Source organism: Phoxinus phoxinus (genome assembly GCF_949152265.1).
Source record: "Phoxinus phoxinus genome assembly, chromosome: 3".
NCBI lineage: Eukaryota > Metazoa > Chordata > Actinopteri > Cypriniformes > Leuciscidae > Phoxinus > Phoxinus phoxinus.
The window spans coordinates 21,837,385-21,860,923 of record NC_136878.1 but is presented as its reverse complement, the minus strand read 5'-3'; the positions used below and the strand labels follow the sequence as shown (position 1 = coordinate 21,860,923).

The 23,539-nt window shown below is 35.8% G+C and overlaps 1 protein-coding gene across 6 annotated transcripts in view; it reads left to right on the top strand.

The window, feature by feature from the left end:
- Positions 1 to 2,199, top strand: part of arhgef28a (Rho guanine nucleotide exchange factor (GEF) 28a) — an 87,116-nt gene extending 84,917 nt beyond the window's left edge. For all 6 annotated transcript variants that reach the window (XM_079608452.1, XM_079608453.1, XM_079608456.1 and 3 more), the window contains one exon: positions 1,501 to 2,199. In XM_079608452.1, the coding sequence (XP_079464578.1) occupies positions 1,501 to 1,658 (158 nt within the window). In that variant the 3' untranslated portion in view covers positions 1,659 to 2,199. The remainder of the gene's footprint in view (positions 1 to 1,500) is intronic.
- Positions 2,200 to 23,539: the final 21,340 nt, after the last annotated feature.

Below are 23,539 nucleotides of genomic sequence, written 5' to 3'. Positions count from 1 at the left end.
CCTGTTGATATGACACCTCAAGTGAATTGCATCATAAACATCTAGGGTCAAAAAAGATTATGTTGATGACGCATGCACAGGCTTAAACTGAAAAAAATCTCCTTATAGTCTACCTTCAAAATTGAACATTCATTACCTGTTCTTCACATTATCCATTATCTCTCTATTTATGAAAGCCTTGATTAAAGTGCTTGTTAAATCAACATGACTATAACACTGCTTTGTTTAACTGTTTATTCAGAGGTCAAGACCACTGCCTTACAATAGTCACTGTTTGACCTTCACTGTTCAAACAGTGCTCGGCTAACAACATTACCTCAAATACACACACATCCTACAGTCTGAACGAAGGTACTGGTAATGAAACTGGGTCATATTCCCTGTTGAGACGCAGGTAATTAAATGTTAGAAGGATTCATCCGTTTCATTCACAACATCACATGAATGTAAATGGCATGTGATAGCACTTGAGCTGTACCCATGGGTTAGATTTTTTGAATGCAGCAACATGAATATGAAGGTAATAGTTTGCTCAAAAAGGTAAAACTTCTAACCCCTTATTATTTTCTTTGGTGAAACACAAAATAAGCTTCTGTGCTCCATACAGTAAAATGAAAATAGATGACCTTCAATGAATACGGTCTTAAATTTCAATCTGTTCCTCACACGAAGCTACAGTATAGTAGAAGACTTGCAATATAGCAGTGGTTCCCAACCATGTTCCTGCAGTACCCCCAAAACTTCACATTTTGCATGTCCCCTTTATCAAACACACCTGATTCAACTCATCAGTTTGTTATTATAGACTCCAACCGAAGCCACTTGAAGGCAAGCCTGCAAACTTAGCCAGAAAAAAGCGTAATACGCAGGGAAGGAAACAAGAGACCGTTTATTTAATGGATGTCAATAGAGGCTAGGCTTCACTATGCTTCATATTCTACTTTTGTGAGGAAATACAGTTCTGTGAAAAAGTCTTAGGGCTTTTTCACACACCCAAGTGTTTTTTGCTAGTTTCAGCCCGACACAGTTATCATTTTCACGTCCTGCACCACGATGGTCTGCTCGCGCGCTTTAACTTTGCGCACGAGCAGATCCGTTTCCTCACTAGAGAAGCGTTCAGTTTTTCCGCTTGCAAATTCCGCCACGTAAATAGGTAATCCGTCATGGCGCAACTGGCTTTTAAAGGGAATGGGAGATGATACTCTGATTGGTTTATTGCACGTTGTGCCCAAAACACACCCATTACTCATTAAGAGAATAGGCCCAACCCTCATCAAAGGGTCATCTTTTGCTTTTGCTCATTTATTAAATCGACAACCCATCGTCTTCAACATGTTTGCTCTTAAACATTCATTTTGGATTGGTCTATTTTTAGAGTTTACACTGAACAAAAATGCTATTTTATAAGATGGGTCACTGTTGCTAGACAGGTGTGATTTAGTTTGCTTCAGGTGACTGTTGATGACGTAATGACTAATAACATCCGATTTGTCTTCACAGATGTGGGTCAGCTCGGCCATCTCCAAGAATCTTGGTCAGCCGAAGGAACAGGGGTGGGGCTTCCTCAAGCCGACGTCCTGCTTGTCAACCAGCCCTTTGTTACCATGGAGACAGAGAACAGAGATACTGATGGAGAGGAGAACATTGTGTATCTCTGAAATGAACAAACAAGCTTTAGTTGGTTTTGAAACAAAACATTTGGACTTGGATTTGCAATTTGAGATTTGGATCAGGATATGATCCCACTCTTTATTTGTGTTTTTTTATTTTTTTAGCACACTTGTGGCCTTCTGTGACATTCTCCAGACTTCATAGCACTTACTTTGGTCTGTGTGTGAGAAGGGGCTTGTCGAGTGGCTGTGTTTTGCTTTATAGCCTGGAGCCTGCAATGACTGAATCAGGTTAGGCAGTTTCTGCACACGTTTAGTCACACATACTAAAGTCCCGTCCCACATTGCTGCACAGTGTAGTTTTCTCCAACTGTCCATGTCAGCTTACATCAGGACACAAAAATACTGACCCTTTCGTTCAGTAGATGGACGATGACTTGGTTTATAAAAGCATTCTCTGCCTGTTATAAGTCAGGCGTGTGTGTGTGTGTGTGTGTGTGTGTGTGTGTGTGTGTGTGTGTGTGTGTGCGTGTGTGTGTGTGTGTGTGTGTGTGTGTGTGTGTGTGTGTGTGTGTGTGTGTGTGTGTGTGTGTGTGTGTGTTGGCGTAAGGAATCACATCATCACCTCTTTCAAATTCAATCTCTCACATTAGGAAATTGGTTTCACATGTATGGATGGAGGGGAATGTGTAAAATCTGTCCTCTTCTGAAACATTTTCAGTTATTTGATGTTCATGAGACATTGCCTATAATGTCACATATGCAGTGAACATCTGAAAAGTTTCATCAGCATTCAGATTACACACTGGCGTTCACCTTTATCTCTTGATACTTTAGGGCAGCATATTGTCATATCAGCCTGAAGACTTTGTTCATGCATTTTGCATGTTTTCAGTTACATTATTCATTGTATGTTTTATGTGGATCAACATTTTCATCACTTTTTGTTCATACATAAGCTATATTTGTGCAAATATCATAAATTCAGGCCTGCTGTAATTTCAATCACACTAAAAAAAAATCCTATTCAAATTCGAGCCATGATTATTATTTAAAAAAAGACTACAGACCAGTACTAGGGGTTAATATGTACTTGAGTTAAACAGACAAGAATTCAGTGTGTATTTGCTTTTTTCAAAGGCTTATCACTGATTTAAAAGCAGTTGCTTTGCTGCGCATAAGAACACTTGCTATCCTTTGTGTTTTATTTCTTCTAATGCATAGACCCTATTTATTGTTGATATTTTTAAGGAATAATTGTATGTACATAGAGCATGTTTTGTATAATTGTTGTATGTAGACGGGTGTAGTAAATGTTCATACATCAGCTTGTGTTTTTTCTTGTTTTAAATAATTTTTATCCATTTTATTAGCATCCTGAAATCTAATATTTACAATGATGTGTTTATGTACTCAACTGCTAGATACCAGTTCCAAATAGATATTTTAAATTCTTTGACGGTACATTGACATCTATGCATTTTTTAATGCAGTTCTAAATATGTCAACTTTGATTTCATGTTAACTTTAAAATTCATAAATAATGAAACAGAATTGCACTAAAGCCTCATTCTCAGAGTGTTCTTTAAACACAGTTTATCATTGCAAATGTCATTTTTTTTTGTTAATTCCTCTTTTCATTACTGCAGCAAATGCATTTAGCTGAACAAGTAACGTGAATAAAATGAGCGACCGCAAACCATAACTCTAGAACCAACTGATTAATAATCCACAGTACAGTTTTTCAGAAGACTGTGAAATATTTATCAGTACAAGACAAAACATATGCTGCTTGGCAGAAAAAATGCATGCAAATGTGTTGGATTTTATGAGTCCAAAAGTTTGTCTTTAGGTTAGAACTTCTAGAAGTACTGTAGGTCTGACCAAAGTAAGGAACAGGTCATTGCAGATACGGCTACATTCAATTACTGTGGTTAAAATTGATAATCATAAAGTAATATATGTCACTTATGTTTTACATATTTATGGTGACTAACAAACCTATTTTTTTCTGTCTATCGCCCTCCCCCTATTATTTAGGGACCTCTAAATGTTATTTGCACACACTAACAAAGTCAATATATAGTGCTGCTGAGTAATGCGTCTGTGGGTGGGGACAGTAGCCAACCGTACAAAACGCCTCCCCGTGGCACCGTAATGACTTCAGGAGCAGTTCCACTGTAAACCTGTCATCCCAGCAAATAAATAACGGCCATTAACTAGCATCCCACCTATGGCCCCTTTCCTGTGCATACTACTCTACATATTACTCTGACGGGTGTGTTAATCTAGAGACACGAGAGGACACAAACATAATGAATATAAAAAATGGCTACCAGGCGGTCCAAGTTTTGTCTTTGATTTTATAGATCTAGATATGGAACCAAAAAGTTAAATCTGCTACAAGACACCCTGAACGTATTTTTGCATTTGACTGTTTTGCTTTTTTTTTTCTTTGTAAATGTGCTAGACAGACATTTTTGACAATTTTTCTTATCTTTTACAGTGTCTTGCTCATGAGTGCTGCGTTGTAACGCCTTAGAGCTTAAAACTCACCTCAAGAACCTTTCTGTTTGTTTAGTTTTTTATTTCACTCCACTGCTTCTTGCATTTTTAAATGCCCCTTTAATTTGATTGAGGTGTTCCAACCGCTTATATTTTTAGAGCACTGCAACTTTTCACTATGTGTATCATTCTGCTTGTCTGTTTATTATGTGCCCTTCAAGTGGATTCAGAAATATCTTTATTAGCGAACAAGCAAAATCGTATTTAAAAGTTGCCAAATTGTGACACGGGTCAATTTAAAACATGGTGAAAACACTGACCCATAATAAAGATAATATCTATAATGTATATAGGCTATAGATTGGTGAGCAAAAGTCAATAGAGAAGGTTACATGTTATGTTTCCAGCTTGAATTAGTCATAACGTTCAATATTAATGTGTCTAAAATAATGTAAATTACTCATTATGAACTTATATGAGTAACCAATATGAATAATATCAATTATTCATTGAATTCATTCGTCTGTGAATACCATTATATTCAAACAATATTGCGTGTGTGATCTTGTTCAATTGTTGTCATGGAAAAAAACAAAAGAAACAAATGAGTTCTACTTTGTCGGTGTCCTTTTCTGATGTGTTTTCCTCCCAAATTTTTGTGTGGGGTTCAGAAAGGGTTTGGAGAAATGGATATGCAGTACATCATATCATATTTTATTTCTGTCATGTAACTTTTGGTAACCTGCTGGGTATCAGTAAATCACACACTGACACACATCTGCACACAAAGCTCCCTTCAGCTACAAAGGAAAGCCGCATCCCCGTTTACTAAACACACAGTAATTACATACGCACATTACTGAGCTTTGATGATGGGCAGAGGCCCGCAGCCATCACGCACAATCAAGTGTTTAGTGCTCGCGGACTCTTTCATTTCTTTCTAATCCCTTCATTTCTCCATTCCCTCTTCCTCAGGGTGTGCCAATGCTGTCTTTCATCACTTGACAGAATAAGACAAGTACTTCCCAATTTGTCCTTCTTTAAGCCGTCACGTACACACACACACAAGCATATATGTTATCACCTCATGAGCTCCAGTAATTCGAGGATTCAGGTTTGACGGAAGGCCTGTAACTAGTCTGCGTGTGGCTGATAGAGCAACATTTTGAAGCCTTTTGTCCCATGTGAACCATGAAGTATCTCTGTAATTCTGCTGTGGGTGTCAAACCCCGTCATCGGGTCTTTGTAGTGGCGTGTGAGTGGTGTTATACAGTAATAAAGTAAAGCTGTGAAAGGTGCTTATGGAGTGGGTTTTTAACATGGGTCAGCGGAGCACTTATCCACACACACACACACGCAGATCTTCATCTGCACGGCATGCTGAAGTAGGTATCTTAAACAGTGTCACTTGCGTTAAATCCTACAATCCCTAAAGCCTCTGAGTCAACAAGACACTTATTCACTGTATCAATTTGAAGGCCTGTGTCAGTCAAAACTGTAACAGTGACAGTCCACAAATATACGCATCAGCCTTCAGTCAAAGAGAAGCCTCTATTCTGAAGCTGTCAGCACAAACACACACACATTGAGGTGCAAGTATTATCTTCAAAAACATTTCATGTATTAATATAATTCTGAGGGGATGTCAGTCAAAGACATACCGGGGAATGTCAGAAAGAGATTAGAGAGAGGGAAAGAAAGAGAAGCAGGGCAGTGTACGTGTCAGTTAAGAACTTTTAAATGAGTCTTTAGTGTTGAAGGGTGTGTGCAGCCCTTTAAAGTCTCTCTGAATTACAGCCTTTCTCTGCCAGCTTAACAAAGGGATTCTCCCAAAATGTTTAACAGAACATTTATCACACAAATGGAAAACAGGCACAGAAAATAGAACTATAATTTAAAACCATCATTTGGTTTATTTGACTGAGGAAAGGATTACAATGTGCCAGTGTATATGCAATCCCTTACAAAAAAGAAGTATGCTTAAAGTTCATTTTATTAAGTGTACTTAAGTAAAGTTCAAGTATATTTATAAGTGTACTTATAACAATGTACTAGTATAATACATAAGTGTACTATTTAAATACTACTTGGGACTAAATTGGCTAATTTTAGTGTATAAAAGTTTAATATTAAGCATATATCATTCGATCGAACTTAGCCTATATATCATAAGCTCGGTCAAAAGATGGAGTACAGGTAGGCTATAGTGTAGTTTTAAATATACATATTTCTGAAAAGTAAATGAATGAATAGCAAATGAACGAATAGTCTTTAATGTCACTTTTGATTAATTTAATGAATTCTTGCTGAAAAAAAGCTATTATTTTTTCAATAATTAATTGAATAAATCTTACTGACCCCAGACTTTTAAACTGTAGTGCAAACACAACTGGTTGTTAAACAATTCAATATAAAATTATATTTATTGTGTTAATTTCAGAATAGATGGATGGACAGACGGACGGACAGATAGATAGATAGATAGATAGATAGATAGATAGATAGATAGATAGATAGATAGATAGATAGATAGATAGATAGATAGATAGATAGATGGATGTTATGCACACAGTGTCTGTAATTGATACCGTTTGGCCTTTGCGGTTAGTGTGGGTAAATACACTCATATATTCAACCTTTCAACATGTCACCACCGTGGACAATAACAAACACGCACACCTGTCGTCACCGTGTGTGTGTTACTAATGGCTCTCTACACTCCGACTCAGCTGTTCTTGAGAGAGATAAAAGCACAGAGTAATAATGGCTCTGTGTGATAGTGTGTGTGTTAATCTACAGAAGCAGTGTGACCTCAATAAAGTCGTACAGAGTTGAGAGTGTGGTTGTGTGGGTGGGGGTCTTTCACAAAGTGAGTCTGTGTCAGGGGTAAGTGTGTGTAGGCCCTATGTGTGTGTGTGTAGAGAGAGCCTTGTTGAAAGGATGTTTTAATAATGTGTGTGTGTGCATGGACCAGCAGGGCAGCATTATGAAGTCTGCATGATAGAAGATGAAGGTTCATTCTGCAGTTCAGCTGACTACAGTTATTACCATCCCAGTCGACCCACCTGCTCTCTCAGCGGTGAGCTTCTGGAGGCGGCTTTGTTCCCTGAAATTACCCCACTGAGCATGTTTGTGTGCGTGTGCGTGTTGACACCCATCCTATATCACGCCTATTGTGAACAAGTGCCTCGTAAGGATCTGTATGCGACTTGTGCTTTGTCTTATAATAAAAGGTTCTTATTTTATTCAGGAAGTCACAAGGGCAGCAGCTAATAGCTGTCCTGATTGGCCTGTCAGCAGGACCCATCCCATCTTATTAGAAACCACACTCCTCCATCTGTCTTCATTAGGACCAGAACCCCTCTCTGCCCTATTTCCTCATAAAGATATCCTCATACATCCAGAGAAGTAATGATACCACATTTCATACTTTACCATTGTGTCCTTCCTCTGCAGTGAATAGCACTAGAGTTCCTGTGGGTCAGCCTGGAAATATTATTTCACACACTATTTAAACAAAAAATAAAAACAAAAAAATGAATGTTAACAAGCATTCCCCTGAATCTCTCTAGCATGATTAGAAACCCCCAAAGATTGTGTCTATCTATGTCTTCACAGATATAGACTCACCAGTCACTTGGTTGGACCTTTTGCCTTCAGAACTGCCTTAATTCTTCGTCCCATAGATTCAACAAGGCTCTGGAAACATTTCTCAGAGATTTTTGTTCACATTGTCATGACAGCATCACGCAGTTGCTGCAGATTTGTCGGCTGCACATCCGTGATGCGGATTTCTTGTTCCTCCACATCCCACAGGAGCTCTTTTGGATTGGCCATTTGAGTATAGTGAACTCATTGTCATGTTCAAGAAACCAGTTAGATGATTTGAGCTTTGTGACATAGTGCGTTATCCTGCTGGAAGTAGCCATCAGAAGATGGGTTCACTGTGGTCATAAAGGGATGGACATGGTCAGCAACAATACTCAGCTAGGCTGTGGCATTTAAAAAAATACTCAATTGGTACTAATGGACCCACAGTGGGCCAAGAAAATATTCCCACCAGCACCAGCCTGAACTGTTGATACAAGACAGGATGGATCCATGCTTTCCTGTCGTTTACGCCAATATCTGAATGTTGCAGCAGAAAGTAACACTCATCAGACCAAGCAACGCTTTTTCATCTTTTATTGTCCAATTTTGTTTAGCTTCCTCTTGACGTGTTGTGCGCTCAGAGATGTTCTTCTGCAAGCCTCGGTTGTAACGAGTAGTTAGTATTTGAGTAACTGTTGCCCTTCTATCAGCAACAGTTTGGGGTCAAGTTTTAAAAAAAACTAAATTCATACTTTTATTCAGCAAGGATGCATTAAATTTGATCAAAAGTGACAGCAAAGACATTTATAATATTACAAAAGATTTCTATTTCAAATAATTGCTGTTCTGAAGGATCATGTGACACTGAAGACTGGAGTAAAATTTAGAAAATTCAACTTTGCCATCACATTACGAAAGTGCATTTTAAAATACAAATAAATAGAAAACAGTTACTTTAAATTGTAAAAATAGTTTACATTTTCATTGTATTTTGATCAAATTATTGCCGCCTTTGTGAAAATGCTTTTAAAAAAGCATTAAAAAAATACCATGCCCTATGACATTATATTATAATTAGGGCCCAAGCACCGATGTTGAGATGACCCTATTGTTTTTGCTCCGTTTCTTCTTCTTCTTCTTCTTCTTCTCCAAAGTGAATAACTTTTTGAGGGCCTAAACGTACTCGAAAACTTATGAAACTTTGCACACGCTTCAGAAGTGGTGAAAATGTACGTGTGATATGGGTTTCAGAATTGGTTGGGGCAAAATGGCTCTATAGCCCTCCATACATTATTGCCCCGTCTATACATTTCACGTACAGGTATGAAAATCGGTACATACATGTTTTAATACCCATACCCAATACCTACAAAAAAAGTATCTTGGAGCGTAGCCCTAAACACAACAGGAAGTCAGCTATTTTAACTTCCTCTCAGATTTTGTGCAGTTTTTGCCATTTCCAGACGTTTTACTACAGTTTTGATCTGATCCTCTTCAAATTTGGCGAGTGTAATCTTAAGGCCTTTGCGATGTTATATTGCGAAGATCTTGAGTTTTCGTCCAAGGATGTGCCCTCGGCGGTCTGAAAAATGTAGATGTGCAAACCCAATTTCAGCCTCTGGGTGATTGTGCATCATCAGATAAGTTCTATGTCAATGTTACTTGCAGATCCGATGTTGCTAGGCAACCACAAACAGCCTGCAGTAACTCAGGCATACAATGTCCAATCTGCCCCAAACTTCACATGTTTGATAAGAGTCCTGTCCTGAACACATGACCATGTTCATATTCGGTTAGACTTAGCAATAGCGCCACCTGCTGGTAGCAGAAAGTGTGGCAAATACAAATTACTTTAACATACAGTAGTCCTCCTATGTTTACATACTGCCCACCGTGCTCTGTTTTTCTAAAGCCGACAGGTGGTGGTGGCACAGGTACGAAATTTACATCTGATATGGGTTTCAGAATTGGGTAGGGCAAAAAGTGGGGCAAACAAATATTTAGACTAATTTCCCCTGGTGCTACGTTTCACGTACGTGGACGCAATTCGTTACATACATGTAATGTATGGGCCCTTTTCATTGCTTGATTGAATTAGATTGTAGGCTTCATGACAAATATGTATCCGTATGTGTGTATGCAACTAAAAAGCAGAAATACCTCAAAAGATCATGCATTAAAGGGGTTATTATGTATAATTCAGAAAATCTTTTTCGTAGCAACACAGGTGGCCATAAAGTGAACTGCAGACAGCAACTTCTTGCTCGTACTCACACTCGTGTACAGTACAAAAGACTGTACGTGATTCATCATGGCAAAATTCTTTATTTTTCTTCTTAGAAGTAAAAATTATCTGGAAAAACCTCTTTCCAAAAAAAGACAAAAAAAAAAGCAAAAAAGATTATTTTCGCAACAACAAAAAAAGGTGCAAAAATCGTAGTTAAGAAATAATCTGACCATATCAAAGTGGGTATGTTTGCACAAGCTCTGCAATTCACCGTGTTGGCAATGTTGACAAATGAGGCAATTAAAATTCCACTGTTATGAAAGTTTGATTTTAAAATATATTTGAGATATACCATTATACAGATCTGACTATGTGAGACTAAAAAAATATTCCTACTGCTACAAGTCCATCATCACTAAACCAACTCATCACTTTTGAACATGTCTTTGTGAATACAAACATTCTGTCATTATTGTCATGAGTCAGAGTGACTAGCAGCCTTTAAACGAAGTGTCAGTCATTAATGCCCCGCTGTGTGTGACCTCCAAGCAAACGCGTAATATCTCATGAACTCAGCGATCCACAAAGATTGCAGCTGTAATAAAACATTACAGCTCCCCGGCAGACCCACACACCACATCACAGCAGTGTGTAATCCAGGAAGTGCAGTTGGATATCAATACATTCTCTAAACGTTGAGAATGCTTAATGGTGACATGATAATTGTTGCAGACAATTTTATATACATTTTACACAATACTGACTGATTAAATCATTAGAACAGAGATCATCTTAACAGTAATCAAATGTTCAGTGCTATTTGTGTAGCTGTATTGAGAGATGCTCTTTGGACTGTCGTTGGAAAACTCACTCATTCCAAGTGGGATTATTCCATTTTATACAAGATTTCTGGACCTCAAATGACTGAGCATCATTACAAGTGCGCTTATAAACAACATCACTCTGACTTTTCAATGTTTGAATCATTCGGCTTGTCTGTTTGATCCAGATGTCTGTGTATTGTTGGTGGGGATTTTCAGTGAGTCTTTCTTGTTACACTTGGAGACAAGTGACGGCCTTTATCAAGTGACGGCCTTTATGTCATTAAATCATTCATTCAAACGATTCATTAAAAAACATAGATAAACAAATGTAATAATTAAACCACCAAATATTTCAGTATAAGATTGCAGAGATGCCTTTCACATTTTTTAAATCGTATGCATATTTTTGTGTCAACATTTTGTGAAAAGGCCTTCACTCTGCAAAATAGGCTATGTGCAAAAAACAAACACAGAGCCTTTGTTAATCCTTTATTATGAATGATTATAAAGGCGTAACAGAATCTTTTAAAACTGGATGAGGTCTGTTCCTGCTCATGCCAACTGAAACACTCTTCCAGAACTCTGAATTCAAGCCCACTGTTGGTCAAGGCTGGTACAGAATAATCCTCTACAAGGGATGTGTACTTTAGATAACAAACTCAACACGATCAGATATGCAGCCCAGGCTTGATTCAAGATCATGCTGAGCACAGCAGGGCTGGAGGCTTCTTAATGGAAAGTGGTAAATTAAGTATCCCTGTAAGACACTGAATACATACACAAGCACTGTGATCTAAGATTACATGCATACAAAATAATTTGCATGCTGAAACATCTCTCTGAATGCTTTGCAAGCAGTAACAGTCTTCTCATATAAATTTTGATTTTAAAATGCCCCTGACAAATGAGCACACATACGGTTTGTAATGCATGATCTGTAATCTAAGGCTAATAGATTAATACCAAATCAATGCATGAAGGGCATGTAACATAATTTACATTAATTCACATCAGGCCTTGGCTCGACTAATGAACAACCCATGAGGAAACATAAATCAGTTAGGCAGATCAATAGGCCTATGTTATAATACATCCATTTCTCTTTCTCTTATGTTCAAGTTCAGCATGATTAATTGGCATGGTAAATTATGGTACATTTGTATTGCTAAGGCACATATAACTCTGTCTTTTTCTCTTCTATCCTTTTCTCCCACACACATAGGTAGGCGAGGAGAGCGTGAGTGAGCGATGCGGAATAGTAACTCATTGATTTCTTTACAACATCCCAAGGCCCAGTAACATAGTAGCATGACTCAAATATACATTAGAGCCAAGTGCTTTTTCAAACAATGTCCTTTTTGTCTTTTCGTATGAAAATGTAATCACCTGCCTGCACAATATTGAGTTCCACAAGTCTGAGTATATACATTCAAGTCTGAGTACTTGAATGAAAAGAGCTCTTATCTATTTGAATATATTTTAAAATGTAATTGTTTCCCTTGTTGCACAGGGAAATAAATTGTTATGGAAAATGCTGTATGAACGTAACAAGATTAAGGAGATCATTCACCTGGGCCACAGCACCACAACAAGGTCCTTTTTAACAGTTGTATTAAAGGCTCACAAAGTATAGCAAGGTTTCTTGTAAACGAAGTGTACAACTTAGGAGGGAAACAAAGACTTCTGGAGGGGGAAATGCCAAAATAACAAACAAAAGTGTATACCTGGGAGTAACATGGACCATACCCTCTCAAAGAAAAGAACAAATCAACTACATAAATGTACAATCAATACCTATCCAGCCACAATCCAGGAGAAAACAGGGGATCACCAAATAAAATGGTGCCCACCTACCTATACAGTTACCCAAATAATAAAGAAAAACAAATGATCAAGAGTATAATGGCTTAAGTGGTAAAGTAAAAACAAACGAACAAAGTACAATAACAAAGTTGAGTTGTAGACTGGGACATCTCACAGTAAAGCAACAGTACTTTAGGGTTAAGCATTCAATAGTGAACAAGCAACTAAGCAACAGTACTTTAGACAAAAGGGGAAAAAATCAGTACATTTTCAAAAAGAACCGTTATTTTTTCCCGAAAAGAATCACTACTTTTTTCCGAAAAGAATCGCCTCTTTTTCAAAAAAGAATCGCTACTTTTTCAAAAAAGAATCTGTACATTTATTCAAAGTGCATTTTAAACATTTTATTCAATATGCATCACCTGCATTTATTCAAAATGCATATATACAATCAATCAATACAATCACCACATTTTCAAAAAGAAAAGCTATGCTTTCAAAAAGAATCACTACTTTTTCAAAAATAATTGCTACATTTTCTAAAAGAATAGCTACTTTTTCAAAAAGAATCGCTGCTTTTCAAAAAGGATCACTACTTTTTCTAAAAGTATCAGTACATTTATTCAAAATGCATTTACACATTTTATTCAACATGCATCAATACATACAATCAATCAATACAATCACCACATTTTCAAAAAGAATCGCTACATTCTCGAAAAGAATCAATACTTTTTACAGCACTATTAAAGGTAACAAATGATCTGAAATGAAATACAGATAAAGGCAATACATCAGTTTTTGATGTATACATCAATACATTAAAAAGGGGTCATGACATGAGAAACCAAATTTGCCTTGATCTTTTGGTATATAAGAGGTCTTTGTACCATTAAAACGTCCTGCAAGTTTCATAGCTTAAGACGTCCTCCCCATTATAAACGAATTATTTATTTAATCAAGCTCTAATACAGCTCGTTCTGGATCCATGGTAAGAAGTGACGTCACGGTACGAAGTGACGTACCAGCGTTTGCATATAGACCGCCTCCAGCACAAGACAACTATTTACAACATTTACAGGAACTAGTTTCTCAGCAGCGGCGGAATTTTACTTTGCTCCGGTTAGTAGTACTGCGCCGAAAAGTAAACACAGAACAGAAGCGCGCACTACAGACGGGACGTCTAGCTAGGTAGTAGTAGCCATGAACAACGATATTGAAAAACATTTGATTGTAAACTAAGGAATTGGCAACATGGTGATTCGTTGTGCATTTCGAAATTGTAAAAAATAAACCAAATGGATGGTCATGCAAAAAGTTTCCACACATTTCCATTGAGAGATCCAGAAAGGAACCAACTGTGACTTCTTTCTGCTGGCTTGGACAACGAGACACCGGCAGAGACTATTAAAGTTGCGAATTTGTAGTGATGATTTTAGACCAGACGACTTTGAAAACCCCCATAATCGAAACGTTCATAAGTCACTGACAAGGAATGCAGTTCCAGCCGTCTTTCCATAAGCACCAACAGCAGATGAACAGGTAATAACTTTTGTTAGGCTACTATAGCTATCTATGAAGCTAGTCCCTTTCTGATAGAATGACAATGACAACGTTAGTGGAGGTAACGTTACAGTTCAATTTCTACCCTTTTAGCATCCATCTCGATTAGTTCTTCGTCTGTGTATTCCGGCTCATACTGTACGGTTCGTTGAATAAAACACATTCCTCGTCTCCAAAGTCTGAAACATTGGCATGGCTTTCAAACGTGGCCATAGTCCTATGTTGATTTCTTAGTGAAATATCCTCTGCTTCTGTAGTGATGAGTGTCAGCGGCAGGTAAATACACTTGCGTCATATGGAGACTCTCTCGGTTGCCTAGGTAACTTAATATCACTCCGCCGCTGCTGTAGACTGTGCTAATAAATACAGGGAACAAAGTGTAACTATTGCAATGAAATGAAAGGGTAGTTTGATTTCTAACATTATTCTCTCAACAGACATTTACATCGACAGTCTGGCGTTATAATTTATTTAATTTTGGTGTACTGTGGAGTGGGTAAAACAGTTTTTAATGGCAGGCTAGCTTATACCGTTGACTCGCGCTAGCCTAGCATCGGCGAACTATGCAACTGGAAGGACTGGATGAACATTTTTGAAAACTGTCTCCACTGATGAATAACAACTAGGCTAACTTGAAAATGAGGTCCGATGTCCAAAATCCTGAACCACCCCTTTAAAGCGCAAGGCAACTACGCTCATTTCGTACCATTGTCGCGCCCGCGCGCTACGCGCCTCACAAGTGTTCAGTCGACGGACAGCAAGTGGGTCTGTGTGTACAGGGAAATTACGATGCCACGCAGATGTGCTGTTCCTGGCTGTGGACAAACAACATATTTGAATACGCTGCCGATAGATCCAGTCGTCAGGGAAAAATGGATGCACTTTTATTACTTTATTTTTTGTCTCAGTCACGGCAGTGTTAGTTTAAGCGTTTGTTCTATACATTTGAAGGATGACTGTTTTGAGAACAAATCACAAAATGATGCTGCATTCCGTGCTGACTATTCTGGGCTCAACAACGACGACGCAAACTGTAAGTAATGTATTCAAAACTTTAAACTACTTTTTAAATACGCCGAATCCGCAAATGTTCTGGCTGGGGACGTTAATAATTGATGCATAGGTACTGACGTTATCCAATCATAACAGTGGGCGTGAAGACTGAACTCTTAAAGGGGAAACACCCCCAAAACAGACTGTTTGAATCAGAGGATGAGAAACAGGGTGGGAAAAGGTCATAAATCACTACATTTTAAAAGTTTTTTTGTAAAAAAAACTATAGTAATACTATAATTGCACCTAAGGGAACATAATAAAAAAAATAAAAAAAACCCATGTCATGACCCCTTTAAAAAAAATCAGTTTTAAAAAGGAACTTTTTAGTTAATAAGACTGTAACTAAAAGACATGAAAAAATATGCTTTTTTCAAAAAGAGTAGCTACTTTTTAAGAATAGCTTCTTTTCAAAAAGGCTAGCTACTTTTTAAAAAGAATAGCTACTTTTTATAAAAAGACTCGCTACTTTTACAAAATAATCGCTACTTTTTCTAAAAAGACTTGCTACTTTTCAAAAAGAATCGCTACTTTTTCAAAAAGAATCGCTATTTTTCCAAAAAGACTTGCTTTTTTTCAAAAAGACTGGCTACTTTTTCAAAAAGAATCACTACTTTTTCGAAAAAGACTCGCTACAACCTTTCAAAAAGAATCGCTACTTTCTCGAAAAGAATCGCTACATGTTTTTAAAGAATCAGTCAATTTATTCAAATGCATTTATACATTTTATTCAATATGCATTTATACATTTTATTCAATATGCATTTATACATTTCATTCAACATGCATCAAATACAATCAATCTATATTTTTTACAAATCCACATTTTCAAAAAGAATCGCTACTTTCTCAAAAAGAATCGCTACATTTTCAAAAAGAATCGCTACTTTTCAAAAAAGACTCCCGACTTTTTCAAAAAGACTCGCTACTTTTTAAAAAGAATCGCTATTTTTTCTAAAAAGACTCGCTACTTTTTTAAAAAAGCCTCGCAACTTTTTAAAAAGAATAGCTATTTTTCAAAAAGAATCGCTACTTTTTCAAAGACTCGCTACTTTTTCAAAAAGACTCGCTACTTTTTCAAAAAGACTCGCTACTCTTTCAAAAAAGACTCACTACTTTTCAAAAAAGACTCGCTACTTTTAGAAAAAGAATAGCTACTTTAAAAAAAGAATCGCTACATTTAAAAAAAACTCGCTACTTTTAAAAAAAAGAATCAGTACATTTATTAAAAATCCATTTATAGATTTTATTCAATATGCACTTATACATTTTATTCAATATGCATCAATACATACAATCAATCAAATAAGAATCGCAATCAAAAATCAATCAAAAAATAATCGCTACTTTTTCTAAAATGACTCGCTCTTTTTTCAAAAAGAATAGCTACTTTAAAAAAAAGAATCGCTACTTAAAAAAAAAAAGAATCGCTACTTTCTCAAAAAGAATCACTACTTTTTTTTAAAGAATCAGCAAATTTATTCAAATGCATTTATACATTTTATTCAATATGCATTTATACATTTCATTCAACATGCATCAATACATACAATCAAAATATACAATCACCAAATTTTCAAAAAGAATTGCTACTTTTCCTAAAAAGACTCGCTACTTTTCAAAAAGAATCGCTACTTTTAAAAAGAATCGCTACTCTTCCAAAAAAGACTCGCTACATTTTCAAAAAGAATTGTTACTTTCTCGGAAAGAATCGCTAAGTTTTTTTAAAGAATCAGTAAATTTATTCAATATGCATTTACATATTTCATTCAACATGCATCAATAAATACAATCAATCTATACAATCACCACATTTTCCACATTTGCCAGCAGCCATATCACCCTGTAGCCCAAGACTGGTTTCCCACTGAAGCTAAGCGGGGCTGAGCCTGGTTAGTACTTGGATGGGAGACCTCCTGAGAAAACCAGGTTGCTGCTGGTAGAGGTGTTAGTGAGGCCAGCAGGGGGCGCTCACCCTGTGGTCTGTGTGGGTCCTAACACCCCAGTATAGTGATGGGGACACTATACTGTCAAAAGAGCACCGTCCTTCGGATGAGACGTTAAACCGAGGTCCTGACTCTCTGTGGTCATTAAAAATCCCACGATGTCCTTCGAAAAAGAGTAGGGGTGTAACCCCGGCATCCTGGCCAAATTTGCCCCTTGGCCTCTGTCCATCATGGCCTCCTAATCATCCCCATACACTGATTGGCTTCATCACTGTCTCCTCTCCACCAGTAAGCTGGTGTGTGGTGGGCGTTCTGGCGCAATATGGCTGCCGTCGCATCATCCAAGTGGATGCTGCACATTGGTGGTGGTTGAGGAGATTCCCCCCTTCTATGTAAAGCGCTTTGAGGTCTCAGATAAAGCGCTATATAAATGTAACGAATTATTATTATTATTATTATTATTTTCAAAAAGAATCACTCCTTTTTCAAAAAGAATCGCTACTTTTCAAAAATAATCGCTACTTTTCAAAAAGAATCGCTACTTTTTCAAAAAAGACTCGCTACTTTTCCCCAAAAAAATCACTACTTTTTCAAAAAGAATCGCTACTTTTTTCAAAAAGACTCGCTACTTTTTAAAAAAGACTCGCTACTTTTTTCAAAAAGACTTGCTACTTTAAAAAAAGAAAAGAATCGCTACTTGTTCTAAAAAGACTCGGTACTTTTTCAAAAAGAATCGCTACTTTCTAAAAAAGACTCGGTACTTTTTCAAAAAGAATCACTGCTTTCTAAAAAGACTTGCTACTTTTTAAAAAAGAATTGCTACTTTTTCTAAAAAGACTCGCTACTTTTTCAAAAAGAATCGCTACTTTCTAAGAAAGACTCGCTATTTAAAAAAAAAGAATCGCTACTTTTTAAAAAGACTCACTACTTTTTCTAGAAAAGACTCGCTACTTTTTCAAAAAAGGCTTGCTACTTTTTCAAAAAGACTCGCTACTTTTTCCAAAAAGACTTGCTACTTTTTCAAAAAGACTAACTACTTTTCTAAAAAACTTGCTACTACTGTCCTTTCGGATATTCTACATTTGGATATACCTCAAGACCCTCTGCTCTTTCTAATTTTAGGTTACTCCGCTCTCCAGTTGAATGCTCACCAAAAAAGGACCTTATTGGTAGCAAGCACTGCTGCCAAAAATACTATTTTAAAGCTATGGATAGAACCATCCATACCTACAACTTTCATTTGGCTTTCTTATTTTAGAGACATTGTATTACTGGAAGGTACCACTGCCAAGGTCAACGGCGCAAAGGACAAGACTATTCAGAGTTGGGCAAAAATCTCTGCCAATTTGTTAGATAAGCTGAGTGTGGCGAGCAGGACGAGGTCGAGGGACGTGAGAGAGTGGCGCGAGACCAGTGGCGTGATTAATGATGAACGACACCTGCGCGACGCACCGGTCTCGTATCTCTCACAGAGTAGCGGAAGCATAAAAGGAGGAGCGACGAAAGTGAAGATCGAGAGAGGAACAGGCCTGAGTTTATGTTGTGTTTTTTGTTTCTGTAGCCAGCAGTCGTCCGCGAGGGGCTGCTGGCTTATACTTTCATTTTGTATTTGCTTATTTTATTTATTAAAGTGTTGAATGTTTGCAGGTTCCCGCCTCCTTCTTCCCATAATAACATTATACCTCGTTACACTGAGATGTTGACATCCTACATTTTCCTCTCTCCCTGATTTCCCACATTCTATGTTGTTTTATTTTTGCCTTTTCTCTGTTTATATGTGGACAGTTTTCATGGGATTTGTTTGTATATAGTTAATGTGAGCTTTGATATATTCCTGGTATGATAAATAAAATAAAAAAATGTAATCCCCCCCAAAAAAAATACTCACTACTTTTTCAAAAAAGACTAGCTACTTTTCAAAAAAGACTTGCTACTTTTTCAAAAAGACTCGCATATTTTTTCAGAAAGACTTGCTACTTGTATGAAAAGAATCTCTACTTTTTCTAAAAAGATTTGATACTTTTAAAAAAAAGACTCGCTACTTTTCCAATAGACTCGCTACTTTTCCAATAGACTCGCTACTTTTAAAAAAGAATCGCTACTTTTCAAAAAGACTCGCTACTTTTAAAAAAGACTTGCTACTTTTAAAAAAGACTGGCTACTTTTTCAATAGACTCGCTACTTTTCAAAAAGAATCGCTACTTTTTCAAAAAGACTCGCTACTTTTCAAAAAAGACTTGCTTCTGTTCAAAAAGACTCGCTACTTTTCAAAAAGACTCGCTACTTTTCAAAAAGACTCGCTACTTTTTCAATAGACTCGCTACTTTTCAAAAAGAATCGCTACTTTTTAAAAAAGACTCGCTACTTTTTAAAAAGACTCGCTACTTTTTCAATAGACTCGCTACTTTTCAAAAAGACTAGCTACTTTAAAAAAAAGACTTGCTACTTTTCAAAAAGACTCGCTACTTTTTCAATAGACTCGCTACTTTTAAAAAAGACTTGCTACTTTTAAAAAAAGACTCGCTACTTTTAAAAAAGAATCGCTACTTTTTCAATAGACTCGCTATTTTTCAAAAAAACTCGCTACTTTTAAAAAAGAATCGCTACTTTTTCAATAGACTCGCTACTTTTCAAAAAGAATCGCTACTTTTTAAAAAGACTCGCTACTTTTAAAAAAGAATCGCTACTTTTCAAAAAAGAATCGCTACTTTTTCCTAAAAGACTCGCTACTTTGAAAAAAGACTCGCTACTAATATGAAAAGAATCGCTACTTTTTCTAAAAAGACTCGCTACTTTTTCAAAAAGAATCCTTACTTTTGAAAAAAGAATCAGTAAATTTATTCAAAATGCATTTTTAATTTTTATTCAATATGCATTCATACATTTCATTCAACGCATGTCAATACAATCAATACATAAAATCAATCAATACAATCACAACATTTTCAAAAAGAATCGCTAAGTATTCAAAAATAATCACTACTTTTCAAAAAGAATCAGTACATTTTTTTAAAACGCATATATACATTTTCTTCAATATGCATTTATACATTTCATTCAACATGCATCAATATCAATCTATACAATCACCACATTTTCAAAAAGAATCGATAGTTTTTCTAAAAGAATCAGTACTCTTTCAAAAAGAAACGCTACAATAATCAAAAGGAATCAGTACATTTATTCAAAATGCATTTATACATTTTATTCAATATGCATTTATACATTTCATTCAACATGTATCAATATCAATCTATACAATCACCAAATTTTCAAAAAGAATCGCTACTTTCTCAAAAAGAATCGCTACTTTTTCAAAAAAGAATCGCTACTTTTTCAAAAAAGACTCGCTACTTTTTCAAAAAGACTCGCTACTTTTCAAAAAAGACTCGCTACTTTTTTCAAAAAGAATCAGTAAATTTTTTTAAAACGCATTTATACATTTTCTTCAATATGCATTTATACATTTCATTAAATATGCATCAATATCAATCTATACAATCACCACATTTTCAAAAAGAATCGATAGTTTTTCTAAAAGAATCGCTACTTTCTCAAAAAGACTCGGTAGTTTTTCAAAAAGAAATGCTACATAATCAAAAAGAATCAGTACATTTATTCAAAATGAATTTATACATTTCATTCACCATGCATCAATACATACAATCAATCTATACAATCACCACATTTTCAAAAAGAATCGCTACTTTAAAAAAATAATCGCAACTTTCTAAAAAGACTCGCTACTTTTTCAAAAAAAGACTTGCTACTTTTTCAAAAAGACTCTCCTACTTTTTCCAAAAAGACTCGCTACTTTTCAAAAAGACTCGCTACTACTGTCCATTCGGATATTCTACATTTGGATATACCTCAAGACCCTCTGCTATTTCTAATTTTAGGTTACTCCGCTCTCCAGTTGAATGCTCACCAAAAAAGGACCTTATTGGTAGCAAGCACTGCTGCCAAAAAGACTATTTTAAAGCTATGGATAGAACCATCCATACCTACAACTTTCATTTGGCTTTCTTATTTTAGAGACATTGTATTACTGGAAGGTACCACTGCCAAGGTCAACGGCGCAAAGGACAAGACTATTCAGAGTTGGGCAAAAATCTCTGCCAATTTGTTAGATAAGCTGAGTGTGGCGAGCAGGACGAGGTCGAGGGACGTGAGAGAGTGGCGCGAGACCAGTGGCGTGATTAATGATGAACGACACCTGCACGACGCACCGGTCTCGTATCTCTCACGGAGGAGCGGAAGCATAAAAGGAGGAGCGACGAAAGTGAAGATCGAGAGAGGAACAGGCCTGAGTTTATGTTGTGTTTTGTTTATGTAGCCAGCAGTCGTCCGCGAGGGGCTGCTGGCTTATACTTTCATTTTGTATTTGTTTATTTTATTTATTAAAGTGTTGAATGTTCGCAGGTTCCCGCCTCCTTCTTCCCATAACAATATACCTCGTTACACTGAGATCACTGACATCCTACATTTTCCTCTCTCCCTGATTTCCCACATTCTACATATCCCTTTCTATGTTGTTTTATTTTTGCCTTTTCTCTGTTTATATGTGGACAGTTTTCATGGCATTTGTTTGTATATAGTAAATGTGAGCTTTGATATATTCCTGGTATGATAAATAAAATAAAAAATGTAGTCACCCCAAAAAAATACTCACTACTTTTTCAAAAAAGACTAGCTACTTTTCAAAAAAGACTTGCTACTTATATGAAAAGAATCGCTACTTTTTCTAAAAAGACTCGATACTTTTTAAAAAAAGACTCGCTACTTTTTAAAAAAAGACTCGCTACTTTTCAAAAAGACTCGCTACTTTAAAAAAAAGACTCGCTACTTTTTCAAAAAAAGACTCACTACTTTTCAAAAAGACTTAATACTTTTCAAAAAGATTTGCTACTTTTTCAAAAATACTCGCTACTTTTCAAAAAGACTCGCTACTTTTTCCAAAAAAAGACTCGCTACTTTTTCCAAAAAAAGACTTGCTACTTTTCAAAAATATTCGCTACTTTTCAAAAAGAATCGCTACTTTTTCAAAAAGAATCAGTCAATTTTTTAAAAACGCATTTATACATTTTCTTCAATATGCATTTATACATTTCATTCAACATGCATCAATATCAATCTATACAATCAACACATTTTCAAAATTAATCGATAGTTTTTCTTAAAGAATCAGTACTTTTTCAAAAAGAAATGCTACAATAATCAAAAAGAATCAGTACATTTATTCAAAATGCATTTATACATTTCATTCAACATGAATCAATACATACAATAAATCTACACAATCACTACATTTTCAACAAAACTAGCTACTTTTAAAAAAAAAGACTCGCTACTTTTTCAAAAAGAAATGCTACAATAATCAAAAAGAATCAGTACATTTATTCAAAATGCATTTATACATTTCATTCAACATGCATCAATACATACAATCAATCTATACAATCACTACATTTTCAAAAAGAATCGCTACTTTTTCAAAAAGAATCGCTACTTTAAAAAAAAGACTCGCTACTTTTTCAAAAAGAATCGGTACTTTTTCAAAAAAGACTCGCTACTTTTTCAGTAAAGACTCGCTACTTTTTAAAAAAGACTCGCTACTTTTCAAAAAGAAATGCTACAATAATCAAAAAGAATCAGTACATTTATTCAAAATGCATTTATACATTTCATTCAACATGCATTAATACATACAATTTATCTATACAATCACTACATTTTCAAAAAGAATCGCTACTTTTTCAAAAAGAATCGCTACTTTAAAAAAAGACTCGCTTTTTCAAAAAGAATCACTACTTTTTCAAAAAAGACTCGCTACTTTTTCAGTAAAGACTCGCTACATTTTCAAAAAGACTCGCTACTTTTCAAAAAGACTCGCGACTTTTTCAAAAAAAGACTCACTACTTTTCAAAAAGACTTGCTACTTTTCAAAAAGATTTGCTACTTTTTCAAAAATACTCGCTACTTTTCAAAAAGACTCGCTACTTTTTCCAAAAAAAGACTCGCTACTTTTTCCAAAAAAAGACTTGCTACTTTTCAAAAATATTCGCTACTTTTCAAAAAGAATCGCTACTTTTTCAAAAAGAATCAGTCAATTTTTTAAAAACGCATTTATACATTTTCTTCAATATGCATTTATACATTTCATTCAACATGCATCAATATCAATCTATACAATCACCACATTTTCAAAATTAATCGATAGTTTTTCTTAAAGAATCAGTACTTTTTCAAAAAGAAATGCTACAATAAACAAAAAGAATCAGTACATTTATTCAAAATGCATTTATACATTTCATTCAACATGAATCAATACATACAATAAATCTACACAATCACTACATTTTTAAAAAGACTAGCTACTTTAAAAAAAAAAGACTCGCTACTTTTTAAAAAAGAAAT